This window comes from Salvelinus namaycush, chromosome 3 (genome assembly GCF_016432855.1).
Source record: "Salvelinus namaycush isolate Seneca chromosome 3, SaNama_1.0, whole genome shotgun sequence".
NCBI classification, from domain to species: domain Eukaryota; kingdom Metazoa; phylum Chordata; class Actinopteri; order Salmoniformes; family Salmonidae; genus Salvelinus; species Salvelinus namaycush.
Window position 1 is genome coordinate 48,689,876 of NC_052309.1, and position 18,678 is coordinate 48,708,553.

At 42.1% G+C, this 18,678-nt stretch overlaps 1 protein-coding gene across 2 annotated transcripts in view; it reads left to right on the forward strand.

The window, feature by feature from the left end:
• The window catches only part of LOC120032044 (prolyl 4-hydroxylase subunit alpha-2-like), a 40,749-nt gene extending 22,801 nt beyond the window's left edge, over window positions 1–17,948 (forward strand). Inside the window, exons 5-15 of one of the 2 annotated variants that reach the window (XM_038977981.1) lie at window positions 2,796–2,933; window positions 3,695–3,934; window positions 4,984–5,183; window positions 5,501–5,677; window positions 5,875–5,945; window positions 6,062–6,161; window positions 6,399–6,452; window positions 7,535–7,588; window positions 10,313–10,381; window positions 10,661–10,757; window positions 17,376–17,948. In XM_038977981.1, coding sequence (XP_038833909.1) covers window positions 2,796–2,933; window positions 3,695–3,934; window positions 4,984–5,183; window positions 5,501–5,677; window positions 5,875–5,945; window positions 6,062–6,161; window positions 6,399–6,452; window positions 7,535–7,588; window positions 10,313–10,381; window positions 10,661–10,757; window positions 17,376–17,446 — 1,271 coding nt within the window. In that variant the 3' untranslated portion in view covers window positions 17,447–17,948. Of the gene's footprint in view, window positions 1–2,795; window positions 2,934–3,694; window positions 3,935–4,983; window positions 5,184–5,500; window positions 5,678–5,874; window positions 5,946–6,061; window positions 6,162–6,398; window positions 6,453–7,534; window positions 7,589–7,649; window positions 7,716–10,312; window positions 10,382–10,660; window positions 10,758–17,375 lie in introns of both variants that reach the window. The other variant, XM_038977971.1, reaches the window with a different exon arrangement.
• Window positions 17,949–18,678: the final 730 nt, after the last annotated feature.

Consider the following 18,678-nt stretch of genomic DNA (forward strand, 5'->3'; position numbering starts at 1 on the left):
GAGAGAACACAGGCTGTCGTCTTTCATGTGCAGCTGCATCTTTCCTCTGTTTACATTGGCCACGTCTACAGTGTATGAGGCCGCATACCACTGGTATGACAAAACATTTATTTTTACTGTTCTAATTAAGTTGGTAACCAGTTTATAATAGCAATATGCACCTCCAGAGTTTGTGGTATATCAAATCAAATGTATTTATGATTGTATATGACCAATATACCACGGCTAAGGGCTGTATCCAGGCCCTCCATGTTGCGTCGTGCGTAAGAACAGCCCTTAGCCGCGGTATATTGGCCATATACCACACCCCATCGTGCCTTATTGCTTAATTATATCAGCTACTCTCCCTTGTGTGTCCCTGGAGAGCTCTTAGCCACTGCGTGACTAGGCATCACAGTTTACTAATTCCAAAGAGTTTTGGGACGCCGTAAAGTCCATGGAGAATAAGAGCACCTTCTCCCAGCTGCCCACTGCACTGAGGCTAGGAAACACTGTCACCACCGATAAATCCACAATAATTGAGAATTTCAATAAGCTTTTTTCTATGACTGGCCATGCTTTCCACATGGCTACCCTTACCCCGGCCAACAGCTCTGCACTCCCCGCAGCAACTTGCCCAAGCCCCCCCGCTTCTCCTTCACCCAAATCCAGATAGCTGATGTTCTGAAAGAGCTGTAAAATCTGGACCCCTACAAATCAGCTAGGCTAAACAATCTGGACCCTCTTTTTCTAAAATTATCTGCCGAAATTGTTGCAACCCCTATTACTAGCCTGTTTAACCTCTCCTTCGTATCGTCTGAGATCCCTAAAGATTGGAAAGCTTCCGCGGTCATCCCCCTCTTCAAAGGGGGAGAAACTCTAGACCCAAACTGTCACAGACCTATATCCATCCTGCCCTGCCTTTCTAAAGTCTTCGAAAGCCAAGTAAACAAACAGATCACCGACCATTTCGAATCCCACCGTACCTTCTCTACTATGCAATCTGGTTTCTGAGCTGGTCATGGGTGCACCTCAGCCACGCTCAAGGTCCTAAACGATATCATAACCGCCATAGATAAAAGACAATACTGTGCAGCCGTTTTCATCGACCTGGCCAAGGCTTTCGACTCTGTCAATCACCGCATTCTTATCGGCAGACTCAGTAGCCTTGGTTTCTCAAATGACTGCTTCGCCTGGTTCACCAACTACTTCACAGATAGAGTTCAGTGTGTCAAATCGGAGGGCCTGTTGTCCGGACCTCTGACAGTCTCTATGGGGGTCCCACAGGGTTCAATTCTCGGGCCGACTCTGTTCTCTGTATATATCAATGATGTCGCTCTTGCTGCTGGTGAGTCTCTGATCCACCTCTACGCAGACGACACCATTCTGTATACATCTGGCCCTTCCTTGGACACTGTAGCAAACCTCCAAACGAGCTTCAATGCCATACAACACTCCTTCCGTGGCCTCCAACTGCTCTTTAATACTAGCAAAACTAAATGCATGCTCTTCAACCGATTGCTGCCCGCACCTGCCCGCCCGCCTAGCATCACTACTCTGGACGGTTCTGACCCAGAATATGTGGACAACTACAAATACCTAGGTGTCTGGTTAGACTGTAAACTCTCCTTCCAGACTCACATTAAGCATCTCAAATCCAAAATTTAAATCTAGAATCGGCTTCATATTCCGCAACAAAGCCTCCTTCACTCATGCTGCCAAACATACCCTCGTAAAACTGACTATCCTACCGATCCTTGACTTCGGCGATGTCATTTACAAAATAGCCTCCAACACTCTACTCAGCAAATTGGATGTAGTCTATCACAGTGCCATCCGTTTTGTCACCAAAGCCACATATACTACCCACCACTGCGACCTGTATGCTCTCGCTGGCTGGACCTCGCTACATATTTGTCGCCAAACCCACTGGCTCCAGGTCATCTAAGTCTTTGCTAGGTAAAGTCCCGCCTTATCTCAGCTCACTGGTCACCATAGCAACACCCATCCGTAGCACGCGCTCCAGCAGGTATGTCTCACTGGTCATCCCCAAAGCCAACACCTACTTTGGCAGCCTTTCCTTCCAGTTCTCTGCTGCCAATGACTGGAACGAATTGCAAAAATCACTGAAGCTGGAGACTTATATCTCCCTCACTAACTTTAAGCATCAGCTGTCAGAGCAGCTTACCGATCACTGTACCTGTACACAGCCCATCTGTAAATAGCACACCCAACTACACTATCCCCATACTGTTAATACATTTTTTGCTCTTTTGCACCCCAGTATCTCTACTTGCATATCATCATCTGCACATCTATCACTCCAGTGTTAATGCTAACTTTAATGCAAAATTATTTTGCCACTATGGCCTATTTATTGCCTACCTCCCTAACCTTACTACATCTGCACACACTGTACATATATTTTTCTATTGTGTTATTGACTGTACGTTTGTTTATGTGTAACTCTGTTGTTGTTTGTGTCGCACTGCTTAGCTTTATCTTGGCCAGGTCGCAGTTGTAAATGAGAACTCGTTCTCAACTGTTCTACCTGGTTAAATAAAGGTGAAATAAAAAATAAAAATAAACATTCTCTAGTTGTCTTGACCTCACACACTACATTATCACACATCATAGCAGTGCACACCAGGCAACTCCAATGCAGATGTTTTGTGCTGTGATGCCTTCGACTCATTGTTTGCGTCCCACATGGTCCCTATCAAAGCCCTGGTCAAAAGTAGTGAGTAGTGTGGTATTTGGGACACAGCCTTTTCACTGCTTCCACCTGTGTCCTTATCAATGTGTTCCCTCCTCAGGGTTCATCTCCAACATGACTGTACACAGGCAGTACTTCCCTGACGAGGAGGATGAGAAAGGTGCTGCCAAGGCACTGATGCGTCTCCAGGACACGTACAAACTGGATTCAGAGAGTTTCTCCAAGGGCAAACTTCCTGGTGAGGCTCTATCATCTCCTTGACTCATCCCTACTCTTTGTGTGTGAACACTCACTGAAACGCTGCCATGGAAGATTCCAGAAGCCTCCAGATGTGTTATCACAGTGGCTGCATCCCAAATAGCTCCCTATTCCCTACACAGTGCACTACTTTTGATTAGAGCTCTGGTCAAAAGTAGTGCACTATGTGGGGAATAGGGTGCCATTTGGGATGTAGACGGTGTGTGAGCTGAGCATTTCTCAGCCTGCCCTTCCAGCACTACCAGACCGCAGAGAACGGTTTCTCTTTCGCCCAGCCAGATGTTTACCCAGCCAGATGTTTATCCAGAAATGCAAGCTCAAACAAAACAGTCTTGATACTGGGGAGCAAATGCTGTGGCCACACATTCACTATGTATATCTTGTATGACAAATATGCATCCTATCCTAGTATTGCACACCCCACCAAGTCTGGGAGGTCTGTCAGGAAAAAGGTTGCAAAAGCAAAGGGTTCTGATATGACCCTCTTACTGCTGCTACAGCAACGTCCACTACAGTATCATAACACCATTGTGGATTTATGGAGCATTCTTATGGAGTAACCTCATAAGCAGTTGCTAAACTACTCATAAACAGCTGTCTTAATAATGGATGTTATTATGACATGCTACCAGGAAACCTCAAACAGAGCAGAATGGTGCTGAATTGCCAAAAGGGTGCATTATACTATACTATACTATACTATACTATACTATACTATACTATACTATACTATACCTGCAGGTATGCACCAGAATGCCATCCTGACAGTAGATGACTGTTACGACATGGGGAAGACGGCGTACAACGAGGCAGACTACTACCACGCGGTGCTGTGGATGCAGCAGGCCCTCAGGCAGATGGATGCAGGGGAGGAGCACGTGGTGTCCAAGGCTGATGTCCTGGACTATCTCAGCTACTCCGTCTACCAGATGGGAGACCTGCCCCGCGCCATCGAGCTGACACGCCGCCTAGTGGCCATCGGTAGGACACACACACGCGACACACCGCTGTTTCATATCCAGGAGCTTATTTTTAGGTGTGTTTGACATACAGGAGAGACGTCTTACTCTCTCATACCCTCTCTCTCACACACATTCTCACTTTCTCAATCTCTTCTACTCTCGCTCTCCCTCGCACATTCTCATTCACTCCACACATTCTCATTCACTCACTCACTCTCCCTCACGTACTCTCATATTCTCCCATAATCACCCTCTCAAAACCTCTCGTATACGTCCAGAGTTACAGGGTGTAACCCAAAGAGTGCTCATGGTTTACTATTTTGAACTGCATGAGGAATGTTGTCTGTTAAAGGCTGCAATTATGGAGTTCCGGTTACTTTGCTTGAATGTGAAGTCTAATGAACCGAACCCAAGGTCAACACCTAGTAAGATCTACCAGCATATTTACCAAGGAAAGAGTCAGATTTAAAACAATAACATCAGCCGTTGTAGTTAGCTAGAGTAACATATCGTTGGGTAGTTGTCTCTAGTTTTGGTATCTTTTTTTACAGCTGTCTGTGACCCCAATCCCCTGTGTGATTGTGGCAGGAAAAGTGCTACTTTTAACTCTTCAAAGCTAACTTTGAAGTAAACAAAGGGAAATACCATACTAGGGAGTTGGTATAACATTTTTGTTGTAGAGGTTCCTGTAATTCAAACTGAAAAGACAACTGGATCTAACTAAAGTAACAGAATGCCTTTTTGCTATACTGGATTAAATCCTTTATCATGTCTCTCATCTCATAACATGTAATGGCAATTTTGAAATAACTGATTCCAAACACCACAAGTGGGCGTCTTATTTCAGACATTCAATGTTAGTGTTCAGGCCTATTTCCCTTGATACTCAAAACGGATTCATTTTGTATGGTTGAAGTAGCATCACACAGAGAGAGACCGTTCCTTTTTACTCAAACCATTGATAAGAGTTAAACGTTGTTGAATTGTGCCATGCCATCACACAATTCCCTCATATTCCCCCATGTCCTGTTAACCTGCCGAACTGCATTACCCATGGTGTCCTTACAGACTCGAGCCACCAGAGGGCAGGAGGGAACCTGCGTTACTTTGAGAAGCTGCTGTCCAAGCAGCTGAAGGAGCTGAACCAAGAGGTCCAGGAGCCGGCCACAGAGGAGCCCATCCAGCTGGGGACCTACAAGAGACCCAAGGACTACCTGCCTGAGAGGGAGATCTACGAGGGCCTGTGTAGGGGAGAGGGAGTCAAAATGGTGAGAACGACTGACTCTTATAACGCACAGATAGGGTTTTTAAAAGTAAAGAGCATGAGATGTAGCCTGTTCCCAGTATGTGATATCATGTCAACTCCTTGTCACTCGTTGTCATGGTGTGACGAGGAGTGACATGGAGTTGACAAGAGACCAGAAGCAGACGGGGAGCTAAATGAGATGGTGTCAAAAGGGTGATGTCTAAAAGAGACACGCAGTTATTGTGAGGGAACTTTTAGAGGTGAGGTAATTTGACAGGGTTTTGGAGAGGAGCTGTGAATTCCGGTCTAACTCCCACACCCTTGACCCACCCCATCCAGACCAGTGAGCGGCGCAGCCGGCTGTACTGCCGTTACCATGACGGGAACAGGAACCCTCGCCTGCTGCTCCAGCCCATGAAGGAGGAGGACGAGTGGGACAGCCCACACATCGTCCGCTACCTCAACGCCCTTTCAGACTCAGAAATTGAGAAGATTAAGCAGCTGGCCAAGCCCAGGGTGAGAGGAGCAGAGAAGCAGCAGGGCCACTATTACCTCACAGATGATCTATGTTTTTAGATATAACACTATACTGTATGTCTCAGTGGTAGTATTGAAACATTGTATCATAAGGTGGTGAATGTCCAAGGAAAATGAGATGTTACAAGTACTGTATGTCAATATTTATTCCTACTTGTCTGTAAATCTTTGTATAGCTTGCGAGAGCTACTGTTCGAGACCCCAAAACAGGCGTCCTGACCACAGCAAACTACAGGGTATCAAAAAGGTCAGTCATTATGGGTAAGCAGGGTTTTGGCGCCCTCTGTGGTTCATGTTTAGCTATGCTATCTGGGTGAATGAGTGGTGTTGTTGTGTCGAGTCAGTGGATCTGTTGCCCTTCAGTGCCTGGCTGGAGGGGGAGGAGGACCCTGTTATTGAGCGTGTCAACCAGAGGATAGAGGACATCACAGGCCTGACAACGCAGACTGCCGAGTTACTCCAGGTACACACCACATACTGTATAGGACTGTACATGCATTCTACCTGTTAAGACACGCATATTCGCACTAGCACTAGCACTAGCACTGGATACTATTTTCTGGTGGCTCACTGCAAGAATACCCCTGTTCACTCTTTGAAACTATACTGACAATCTTAACAGACACCTGGTTTTGTGTGACTAGTCTTTCAGCTTCAGATGTTGTTAAATAATTCAGCTTCTTCTCTTTTCACTGAACAGATTGCTAACTATGGGGTCGGAGGACAATATGAGCCACATTTTGATTTCTCCAGGGTAAGGGTAACCTCTAGACGGCCTAAAATTGCTCTCTGTTGCATCTGAGAAGGGATGCAACAGGCATGCAATGGTTTATCCTGCTGGGTTCTATAGGGAAGTATGTTTTCACGTTTATGTTGACCTGTGATCAAAATTACTTCCGTAGCACACACATTTACCGCTGCGCTGTTGACGGTGTTAGCAGTCAACATGCCAGACATTGTCTAAGACAAATGTAGACCTATAAAGTTTTATCGGGCTTCTCCATCTCATTGACCATCCACTGCTAGAATAGTGTGTAATCTAAGAGAGGCCCAGAATTCCTATATGGCAGATTGCCAAACGAGACCTAGGTATTATCTCAAATGGCACCATATTCCCTATATAGTGCACTACTTTTGACCAGGGCTCTTGGCCGCGTCCCTAGATGATGGGTTGAGTCACAGTTCAACCATGTCCATAACTCCCGAGTGCATCTTCCTAGAAGGAGAAGAGTCTCTAGTAATAATATACAACTGTAATTAGAAAATCAGCACATTTTCAGACATGTTCAAGTTTGTCCATGCATGCTGCCTTTGATATGTGGTGATTGAGTTATGGGATTCTTTAAAAACACATTCAATACACGGTCAGAAGTTGTTTTATTTTACGTTTCTGGCAACAAAAAAATCACAGCAGGATGAAGATTGCATTTTTAAACTCGGGCACAGTTTAAGGTTTTATAGTGAGTCATGTGTGTAGGTTTCTTCTGTCTGGAAGGTTTCAGACTGTGCAACGCAAGATTCCCGGGGCCACCACCCATTTGTAGACAGTGCCTATGGGAGGTGCACAAAGTATCAATTCACTTCATGAAAATATATCCATATAATCAAATAGTGAATCTAATCATCTACATTATTCTATATTATATTCAATATACTAAATATTCAGTAGTAGCTCATATTTTGTGAAATTGGTTAACTGATTTTTCAATAATTATGTTAAGTCAAACAGTTGTTAATAATCCATTTAGTTATAGATTATTTATTTAGTGCCCTAGTGGCGGGATCCAAGAGTTATTCATTTCAGTCTGGGTTAAAAGTTATAAACATTTGTTGCAGCGTCCTCAGGACATCATGGTCGATGGAAATAGACTTGCTACCTTCCTGAACTACGTAAGTACATGTCTCTGTGTATGTTCAACGTGTGTTTTACTCTCAAATTTTATCTTCATAGAAAGATGAACCTGATGCTTTCAAAACATTAGGCACTGGAAATCGTGTGGCTACTTTTTTAAATTACGTAAGTATGCGTCTCCAGTTGCTGCCGTCAATTTACAGTAGCAGTTACTGATTTAGATTTGGACTCTTTTTTTGGGGGGTCTCCATTTTGCATCATTTTTTTGTTTTCGGCAGATCCATGAACTCTATTTGAATATTGGACTTCAATTGATTGACATTTCCATGTTTCTCAACCATTTGACAAATCGGTGTTACCGATTTAACCTAATCACTAACCTAGTAGATGGTTGTCGGAAGAAAGGTGGTCAAAAACAGGACATTTCCCCTTGGAGTCTCTGTCAGTCAATTTCAGTGCATATTGCGGCGTGTTGTACCCCCCCCCCCCCCCCCCCCCACAACATGCTACCTTGTTTCTTGGTCCATGCTAATACTGTATGCATGATGTGAGTGTGTAAACAGAAGAAGAATGCCATGCTTTGCAAAACTACAGCGCTTTTGGACCACTCAGTTTTCTGCTGCACTTCTGTCTAGTTGAATGACTGGCTGTTATGGACTTGGTGTTGCTGTATAATAGTATAATGGTGTTGAATAAACATTATGTTTAGTGTCATTAAACAATTTGTCATAGTTTCAAGACTTTCAAGACACTTATTTAGATCATCAGTAGTCTTTACATTGCTATATGTTATTATTTTATTTCGATCGTCAGTAGTCTTTACATTGCTACATGTTATTTAGATCGTCAGTAGTCTTTACATTGCTACATGTTATTTTTTTATTTCGATCGTCAGTAGTCTTTACATTGCTACATGTTATTATTTTATTTCGATCGTCAGTAGTCTTTACATTGCTACATGTTATTTTTTTAATTTAGATCGTCAGTAGTCTTTACATTGCTACATGTTATTTTTTTATTTCGATCGTCAGTAGTCTTTACATTGCTACATGTTATTATTTTATTTAGATCGTCAGTAGTCTTTACATTGCTACATGTTATTATTTTATTTAGATCGTCAGTAGTCTTTACATTGCTATATGTTATTATTTTATTTCGATCGTCAGTAGTCTTTACATTGCTACATGTTATTTAGATCGTCAGTAGTCTTTACATTGCTACATGTTATTTTTTTATTTCGATCGTCAGTAGTCTTTACATTGCTACATGTTATTATTTTATTTCGATCGTCAGTAGTCTTTACATTGCTACATGTTATTTTTTTAATTTAGATCGTCAGTAGTCTTTACATTGCTACATGTTATTTTTTTATTTCGATCGTCAGTAGTCTTTACATTGCTACATGTTATTATTTTATTTAGATCGTCAGTAGTCTTTACATTGCTACATGTTATTATTTTATTTAGATCGTCAGTAGTCTTTACATTGCTACATGTTATTTTTTTTATTTAGATCGTCAGTAGTCTTTACATTGCTACATGTTATTATTTTATTTAGATCGTCAGTAGTCTTTACATTGCTACATGTTATTTTTTTATTTAGATCGTCAGTAGTCTTTACATTGCTACATGTTATTTCGATCGTCAGTAGTCTTTACATTGCTACATGTTATTTAGATCGTCAGTAGTCTTTACATTGCTACATGTTATTTTTTTTATTTAGATCGTCAGTAGTCTTTACATTGCTACATGTTATTTTTTTATTTAGATCGTCAGTAGTCTTTACATTGCTACATGTTATTTCGATCGTCAGTAGTCTTTACATTGCTACATGTTATTTTTTTATTTAGATCGTCAGTAGTCTTTACATTGCTACATGTTATTATTTTATTTCCATCGTCAGTAGTCTTTACATTGCTACATGTTATTTTTTTATTTAGATCGTCAGTAGTCTTTACATTGCTACATGTTATTATTTTATTTAGATCGTCAGTAGTCTTTACATTGCTACATGTTATTATTTTATTTCGATCGTCAGTAGTCTTTACATTGCTACATGTTATTTTTTTATTTAGATCGTCAGTAGTCTTTACATTGCTACATGTTATTTTTTTATTTAGATCGTCAGTAGTCTTTACATTGCTACATGTTATTTCGATCGATAGTAGTCTTTACATTGCTACATGTTATTTAGATCGTCAGTAGTCTTTACATTGCTACATGTTATTTTGATCGTCAGTAGTCTTTACATTGCTACATGTTATTTTGATCGTCAGTAGTCTTTACATTGCTACATGTTATTTAGATCGTCAGTAGTCTTTACATTGCTACATGTTATTTTTTTAAATAAAGATCACTTTATTCGCCCATTGGTCACATGGTCCAATAGAAATGTCACTTTGCTTTATCCCAACCCCTCTGAAAGACACAAGTATATATGTACAGGTTGTAGCAGGGGGCTGCCACACTGGGCGCCAGGGGAGCAGTTGTTGTGGGTGGTTAAGTGCCTTGCTCAAGGGCACAACAACAAGCAATGTCATCTAGGATTTCATACCGTCAGACCTGGGATTATAACGGGCAACATTCCGGTTGCTGGCTCGCCTTTCTTACCACTAGGCTACCTGTAACTTATATCATTACGCGCCTGTTAAAACAGTGTGTCCTTTTAAAGGCAGTACACATTTCTTACAGTATAGTAATTTCATAAGTGCACTTACTGTATATCAGTAAAGCCAGCTGACAGGGTTGTGTTTTCCATGACAGATGAGTGATGTTGAAGCGGGAGGAGCAACTGTGTTCCCAGACTTTGGAGCAGCTATATATCCCAAAAAGGTGAGAGATAAACCATTTACCTACTCTTAGACAAGTACAGGCCTCATCACTATAGGGCCAGGAGCTTTTCCTGACCATGTGACCTGGTCGTGAAAACCTCTTGGCTCTAGGTTTTCCTGGTCAGGTCACATGGTCAGGGAAAACCCCTGGCCCTTTTCATCAAATAAATGGAACCCTGGGTTGAGAGGGCACACACTATCTTATAGTGGGCCATCATGTCGATGCAGTGGTGACTTACATGTACTGAACAGGGTATGTCTCATCTATGTGTGTCCACAGGGAACTGCAGTCTTCTGGTACAACCTCTTTAGGAGTGGAGAGGGAGACTACAGGACTAGACACGCTGCCTGTCCTGTGTTAGTAGGATGTAAATGGGGTGAGTTGGATGGAGAGTTTAATCCAAACTCACAAGCAGCGTCTAATCTCAATATCAATCAATTAATTGGTGTCAGTCATTTGTGTTTCTTTGACTACTTCCTAGTCGGTGCTCCTTGTATGTATCTCTCACATAGGCTGCAATCAAACCTTCATAGGAATGTTACCGCAGGGTCGTTCCACATCAAAAAAAAACAAGAAAGAAGATTGACACCCACCATCTCAGATTGTTTTGAAATCGTTTCTGTAGTTAGGATTTGCATTCCTGAATCATTATTATTTCAAAATATAATTTAGTCTTTGAGAAATGAAGACAATTGATTGCACCCAAATTGGCCGTTTTAATTTATATGATTCATATAATATTCAATAGATATAGTACCTTACATCTGATTTGGACCTACATTCTTCCAAGCAATGATACAGCCATGAGGAATCCCAAAGAATTGGCGAAAGCCACCCCCACACCTCACACCAATCCCACCCCAACAACCAGTGTTCAGTATCAGTTCTCTGTGTTTGACAAGTAGTATGGAGCTGCATCTTGGAGTATTGTTTATTCATACTATGTAATGTATTCCCTGTGAATCTGGTGACGGTTATTTCCCCCTGTTCAGAGAAATTAGTCATTGAAGTCACTTGCCTTATTTCCTGTTAAACTTTGTGAAAGTACCAGGTTTACTGTTCCTGCTATACTGTCACACCTTTTTACCAATTTTGCTGGTCACTTGTATTTATTAAATGGATCACAACATTTTCTTTGCACTTTTGGGTAGAAAACTAATTGCTCATGATAAAAATACTGTAAATTATGTGGTCCTACAAGTCAAGACAGTTCTCCATGAAATAGATGTTGTTGACCTTCTCTTAGCAACCATTTTTGGATTCCTCATGTCTTACTCATTGGTAAGAAGAAGTTTGGTCCAAATCGGAGGTTGGGTACTATATTTATTGAATAATATATGAATCCTATCAAATAAAATGGCCAATTTATGTACAATCAGTTAGCTTAAATTCTCAAAGATCAAATTATATTTCAACAAAATAATGTTGAAGGAATGCTTATCTTATCTGTTTCTAACAATCTGAGATGGTGGGTGTCATGGCTTGTGGAAATGACATGGAATGACCTGCAGTGTTTGTTTTTTGAAAGTCTGCCTGCACATACACTTACAGTGCCTTCAGAAATTAATCACAACCCTTGACTTTGTGTTGTAGCCTGATTAAATTCAGATTTTTTTGTCACTGTCCTATACACAATACCCCATAATGTCAGTGGAATTATGTTTTTCAAATTGTTACAAGTTAATTAAAAATGGAAAGCTGAAATGTCTTGAGTCAATAAGTATTCAACTCCTTTGTTATGGCAAGCCTAAATACATTTGCTTAACAAGTCACATAATAAGTTGCATGGAGTCTGCAAAAAAAAAAAACGTGTCAAAGCAATTAACCCTTTGTCTTGAATAGAAAGTGTTATTTTTAGGGCAAATCCAATTAAAACACATTACTGAGTACCATATTTTCAAGCATAGGGGTGGCTGCATCATGTTATTGGTATGCTTGTAATCGATAAGGACTGGGGAGTTTTTCAGGATAAAAAAGAAACGGAATGGAGCTAAGCACAGGCAAAATCCTAGAGGAAAACCTGGGTCTGTCTCCTTTCCACCAGACACTGGGAAATGAACTCACCTTTCAGCCGGACAATACATCACATTTTATTGGTCGCATACACATTTACAGTACTAGTCAAAAGTTTGGACACTCATTCTAGGGTTTTTCTTTATTTTTACTATTTTCTACATTGTAGAATAATAGTGAAGACATCAACACTATGAAATAACACATATGGAATTGTGTAGTAACCAAAAAAGTTTTAAACAAATCAAAATATATGTTATATTTGAAATTCTTTGCCTTGATGACAGCTTTGCACACTCTTGGCACCAAGTCGTGGCTGAACAAGGACATGGATGATATACAATTAGCTGGGTAAGACAGAACAGCAGCCTCCATTAAGATCGAGGAGGGGACTTTTCATCTAGAAGAGACTTCATCTACAGTACCTTTGGAAAGTATTCAGACCCCTTGACTTGTTCCACATTTTGTTACGTTACAGCCTTATTCTAAAATGTATTCAATTGTTGTTTTTTTTCCTCATCAATCTACACACATTGCCGCTGAATGACAAAGCAAAAACAGGTTTTTAGAAATGTTTTCAAATGTATAAAAAATATATAAAAGTTATATTACATTTACATAAGAATTCAGACCCGCCCGGCCAAACTGAGCAATTAGGGGAGAAGGGCCTTGGTCAGGGAGGTGACCAAGAACCCGATGGTCACTCTAACAGAGCTCCTGAGTTCCTCTGTGAAGATGGGAGAACTTTCCAGAAGGACAACTATCTCTGCAGCACTCAAACAATCAGGCCTTTATTGGTGGAGTGCTGCAGAGATGGTTTGGTTGTCCTTCTGGAATGTTCTACCATCTCCACCATCGGTTTCTTGGTCACCTCCCTGACCAAGGCCCTTCTCCCCCGATTGCTCAGTTTAGCTGGGCGGCCATCTCTAGGAAGAGTCTTGGTGAGTCCAAACTTCTTCCATTTAAGAATGATGGAGGCCACTGTGTTCTTGTGGACATTCAAAGCTGCAGAAACTTTTTGGTACCCTCCCCCAGATCTGTGCCTCGTCCTGTCTCAGAGCTCTACGGACAATTCCTTCGATCTCATGGCTTGGTTTTTGCTCTGACATGCACTGTCAACTGTGGGACCTTATATAGACAGATGTGAGTCTTTCCAAATCATGTCCAATCAACTGAATATACCACAGGTGGTCTCCAATCAAGTTGTAGAAACATCTCAAGAATGATTAATGGAAACAGGATGCACCTGAGCTCAATTTCGAGTCTCATAGCAAAGGGTCTGAATACTTAAGCAAATAAGGTATTTCAGTTTAAAATGTTCAATACATTTGCTAACATTTTTAAAAGCCTGTTTTCGCTTTGTCAGTGTGTAGATTGATGAGGGGGGGGAAATAATTTTATACATTTTAGAATAAGGCTGTAACGTAACAAAATGTGGAAAAAGTCAAGTGCCCTGAATACTTTCCGCTTTAAATACCTTACTTTTATGTAAATATTATTTAAGTGACCAGTGTTCCGTTATCAAAGTGACCAGTGATTCCATGCCTATGTACAAAGGGCAGCAGCCTCTAAGGAGCAGGTTTGAGTAACCGGGTGGTAGCCAGCTATTGACAGTGACTGAGTTCAAGGCAGGGTACTGGATGGAGGCCGGCAAGTGATGGCTATTCAACAGTCTGATGGCCTTGAGATAGAAGCTGTTGATGCACCTGTACTGACCTCGCCTTCTGAATGATAGCTGTGTGAACAGGCCGTGGCTCAGGTAGTTGATATCCTTGATGATCTTTTAGGTCTTCCTGTGACATCGGGTGCTGTAGGTGTCCTGGAGGGCAGGCAGTGTGCCCCCGGTAATTTGTTGGGCAGACTGCACCACCCTCTGGAGAGCCCTGCGGTTGCGGGCGGTGCAGTTGCCATACCAGGCGGTGATACAACCTGACAGGATGGTCTCAATGGTGCATCTGTAAAGGTTTGTGAGGGGCCAAGCCAAATTTCTTCACCCTCCTGAGGTTGAAGAGGCGCTGTTGCACCTTCTTCAGCACACTGTCTGTGTGGGGTGACCATTTTAGATTGTCAGTGATGTGTATGCCGAGGAACTTGAAGCTCCCTCTGCTGTCTCCTGAAGTCCACGATCAGCTCCTTCGTTTTGTTGACATTGAGGAAACAGTTGTTTTCATGGCACCACTCCGGCAGAGGCCCCCCCCCCCCCCCCCCCCCCGTGGGCTCTCGTCATTGGTAATCAGGCCTACAACTGTTGTGTCATCTGCAAGCTTGATGATTAAGTTGGAGGCGTGCATGGCCACGCAGTCATGGGTGAACAGGGAGTACAGGACAGGGCTGAGCACGCACCCTTGTGAGGCCCCTGTGTTTAGGATCAGCGTAATGGAGGTGTTGTTTCCTACTGTCACCACCTTGGGGTGGCCCGTCAGGAAGTCCAGGACCCAGTTGCACATGGCGGGGTTCAGACCCAGGGCCCCAAGCTTAAGGATGAGCTTGGCGGGTACTATGGTGTTGAAGGCTGAGCTGTTTTCAATGAACAGCGCTCTTACATAGGTATTCCTCTTGTCAGGATGGGATAGGGCAGTGTGACCAGTGTTCCATCGCACTGCACGATGGTGATTGCAGCGTCTGTGGATCTATTGGGGCGGTATGCAAATTGAAGTGGGTCTATGGTGTAAGATAGAGGTGATATGATCCTTAAGTAGCCTTTCAAAGCACTTCATGATGACAGAAGTGAGTGCTACGGGGCGATTTAGTTATTTACTTCAGTTACCTTTGCTTTCTTGGGTACAGGAATAATGGTAGACATCTTGAAGCAAGTGGGGACAGCAGACTAGGATAGGGAGAGATTGAATATGTCTGTAAACACGTGCTCTGAAGACGCGGCTCTGAAGAACCTAAAACACAAGGACAAATCTACACTGGAGTTGCTCACCAAGAAGACAGTGAATGTTCCTGAGTGGCTGAGTTACAGTTTTGACTTAAATTTACACTGAACAAAAATGTAAAAGCAACATGTAAAGTTTTGGTCCCATGTTTCATGAGCTGAAATCAAAGATAGCAGAAATGTTCCATATGCACAAAAAGCTTATTTCTCTCAAATGTTGTGCACAAATTTGTTTATATCCCTGTTAGTGAGCATTTCTCCTTTGCCAAGATAATTAATTCACGTGACAGCTGTGCCATGTCAAGAAGCTGATTAAACAGCATAGTCATTACACAAGTGCACCTTGTTCTTTGGACAATAAAAGGCCACTCTAAAATCTGCAGCTTTGTCACACAACACAATGCCACAGATTACTTAAGTTTTGAGGTAGTGTTCAATTGGGATGCTGAGTGCAGGAATGTCCACCAGAGCTGTTGCCAAAGAATTGAATGCTAAGTTCTCTACCATAAACTGCCTCCAACGTTGTTTTAGAGAATTTGGCAGTACGTCCAAGCGGCCTCAACAGCAGACCATATGTTACCAGGCCAGGACCTCCACATCCGGCTTATTCACCTGACGGATCATCTGAGACCAGCCACCCAGACAGCTGATGAAACTGTGGGTTTGCACATCTGAAGAATTTCTGCACAAACTGTCAGAAACCGTCTCAGGGAAGCTCATCTGCATGCTCGTTGTCCTCGCCAGGGTCTTGACCTGACTGCAGTTTGGCGTCGTAACCGACTTCAGTGGGCAAATGCTCTCCTTCGATGGCCACTGGCGCACTGGAGAAGTGTGCCCTTCACGGATTAATCCCAGTTTCAACTGTACAGATAGCAGTGGGAGACCAGTTTGCTGATGTCAACGTTGTGAACAGAGTGCCTGCCCCATGATGCCGGTGGGGATATGGTATGGGCAGGCATATGCTACGTACAACAAACACAATTGCATTTTATCGATGGCAATTTGAATGCACAGGGATACCATAACGAGATCCTGAGGCCCATTGTCGTGCCGTTCATCCGACGCCATCACCTCATGTTTCAGCATGATAATACACGGCCCCATGTTGCAAGGATCTGTACACTACCTGGAAGCTGAAAATGTCCCAGTTCTTCCGTGGCCTGCATACTCACCAGACATGTCACCCTTTGAACATGTTTGTGATGCTCTGGATCGACGTGTACAATAGCATGTTCCAGTTCCCGCCAATATCCAGCAACACAGCACAGCCATTGAAGAGGAGTGGGACAACATTCCAATGCCACAATCAACAGCCTGATCAACTCTACGCTGCATGAAGCAAATTATGGTCATGCCAGATACTGACTGGTTTTCTGATCCCTACCTTTTTTAATGTATCTGTGACCATCAGATGCATGTCTGTATTCCCAGTCATGTGAAATCCATAGATTAAGGGCCTAATAAATGTATTTAAATGTATTTTATTTTATTATATGAACTGTAACTTAGTTAAACCTTTGAAATTGTTGCGTGTTGCGTTTTTATATTTTTGTTCAGTATACTGAAAACTATTGTCTAGGATTGATCAGCAATCAATTTGACAGAACTTGAAGAATTTTGAAAATAATAATTGGGCAAATGTTGCACAATCCAAGTGTGGAAAGCTCTTACAGACTTACCCAGAAAGACTCTCAGCTGTAATTGCTGCCCAAGGTGCTTCCAGAAAATATTGACTCAGGGGTGTGAATACTTATGTAAATAAGATATTTCAATTTTCAATAGCATTGCCATAATTTCTAAAAACATGTTTTCAGGTTGTCATTATGGAGCATTGTGTGTAGATGGGTGAGATTTTACATAGCCTAAAATCCAAATGGATAAAACACAACACAAGTAAATGGAGAATAAGTCAAGTGGTATGAATACTTTCTGAAGGCACTGTACTTTGGGAATAGGAAGCATCTACCTGTGAGTGGAGTCTTCCTGGTAGTTGTAGGTTTTAACAGAGCCCTAATCTCACACATTGGAGATAATTGAGACTTCCACTGAATTGAGACTGACATTGACATACTGTACATATTTTTTTAAATCTGTTGCCAGTCTCCAACAAATGGATCCACGAACGAGGTCAGGAGTTCAGGAGACCATGTGGCCTGACAGAAGTGGACTGAACTTGACCTCCCACCCCTGAACCCTGGCTGGAGGAGTACACTCCAACTGCAGTGCCTGAACTTTTGATTGAAAACACACACACACACACACACACACACACACACACACACACACACACACACACACACACACACACACACACACACACACACACACACACACACACACCCCCCTACCTACTGTGGTATCCATTATGGCTTTTAACAATGATCTGAAGCTTGGGAGTCTGCAGTACCTATGCAGATAGAGAGAAATGGATATGTAGCATTAAAGTATCTGATTTCTTGTTTTGTTTACATGTTTATTTAGCATTCAGATGTTTCATACGAAAATGACTTATGCATAACCACATACTGACTGCACAACCCTATCAGAACATACTGCTTCATCTATTCCTGTCCATTTATGTTTGTATTTATAGACTTCTTAAATTATTACACTGTATGATTGTGACCTTTTTAAAAGATGGAAAATGTGGAGCAGAATAAACAGTGTATTTGATTAAAAGTGCAGGCGTCCTACATTCACTATTGTGATGGCTGATCTCTGCCGGCTCTGTCAAATGTAAGTTGTTATGAGGTTTTTGCCTAGCCCTAACCTATTTTATGATTACATTTTTCTAAATTAGCCTAAAATTGGCTAAGGCTCATGATTTATATATGACTGCCTGATAAATCACATCAACGCTGCCTGCATGATCTAAGTGCAAGAAAAAAGGACTAGTCATCATCAAATATGAACCACTTCAGGAGTTAGCCACTAGCTGATGGGCAGCTGACTGAGGGCCAGTCTGTTTGTGCTATCATGCCAACTCCTTGTCAGTCATTGTCAAACAGATATGAGACCAGGCTACATTGGAAGGCCTATATTGTAACCTTGTGAACAAAGTTGTGTAACATTACTGTTTCATAATGTCATCACCACCACCATTGAGAAAGGCTATTGATGTATGTAACCGGGCGTGATTGGGAGTCCCATAGGGCGGCACGCAATTGGCTCAGTGTCGTCTGGGTTTGGCCGGTGTAGGCCGTCATTGTAAATAAGAATTTGTTCTTAACTGACTTGCCTAGATAAATCAAATGTTTTTTTAAATGTAAAGCCATGGCATCATCACCACCTAGTAAGGATGACATGTTTTCCAGATTAAGACGTCCCAACTGTTCACGACAGAGAATTGTAGCAAAGCGGTGATGAGGGTGCCATTTTTCCTACACACATGCGACGCGTTCCT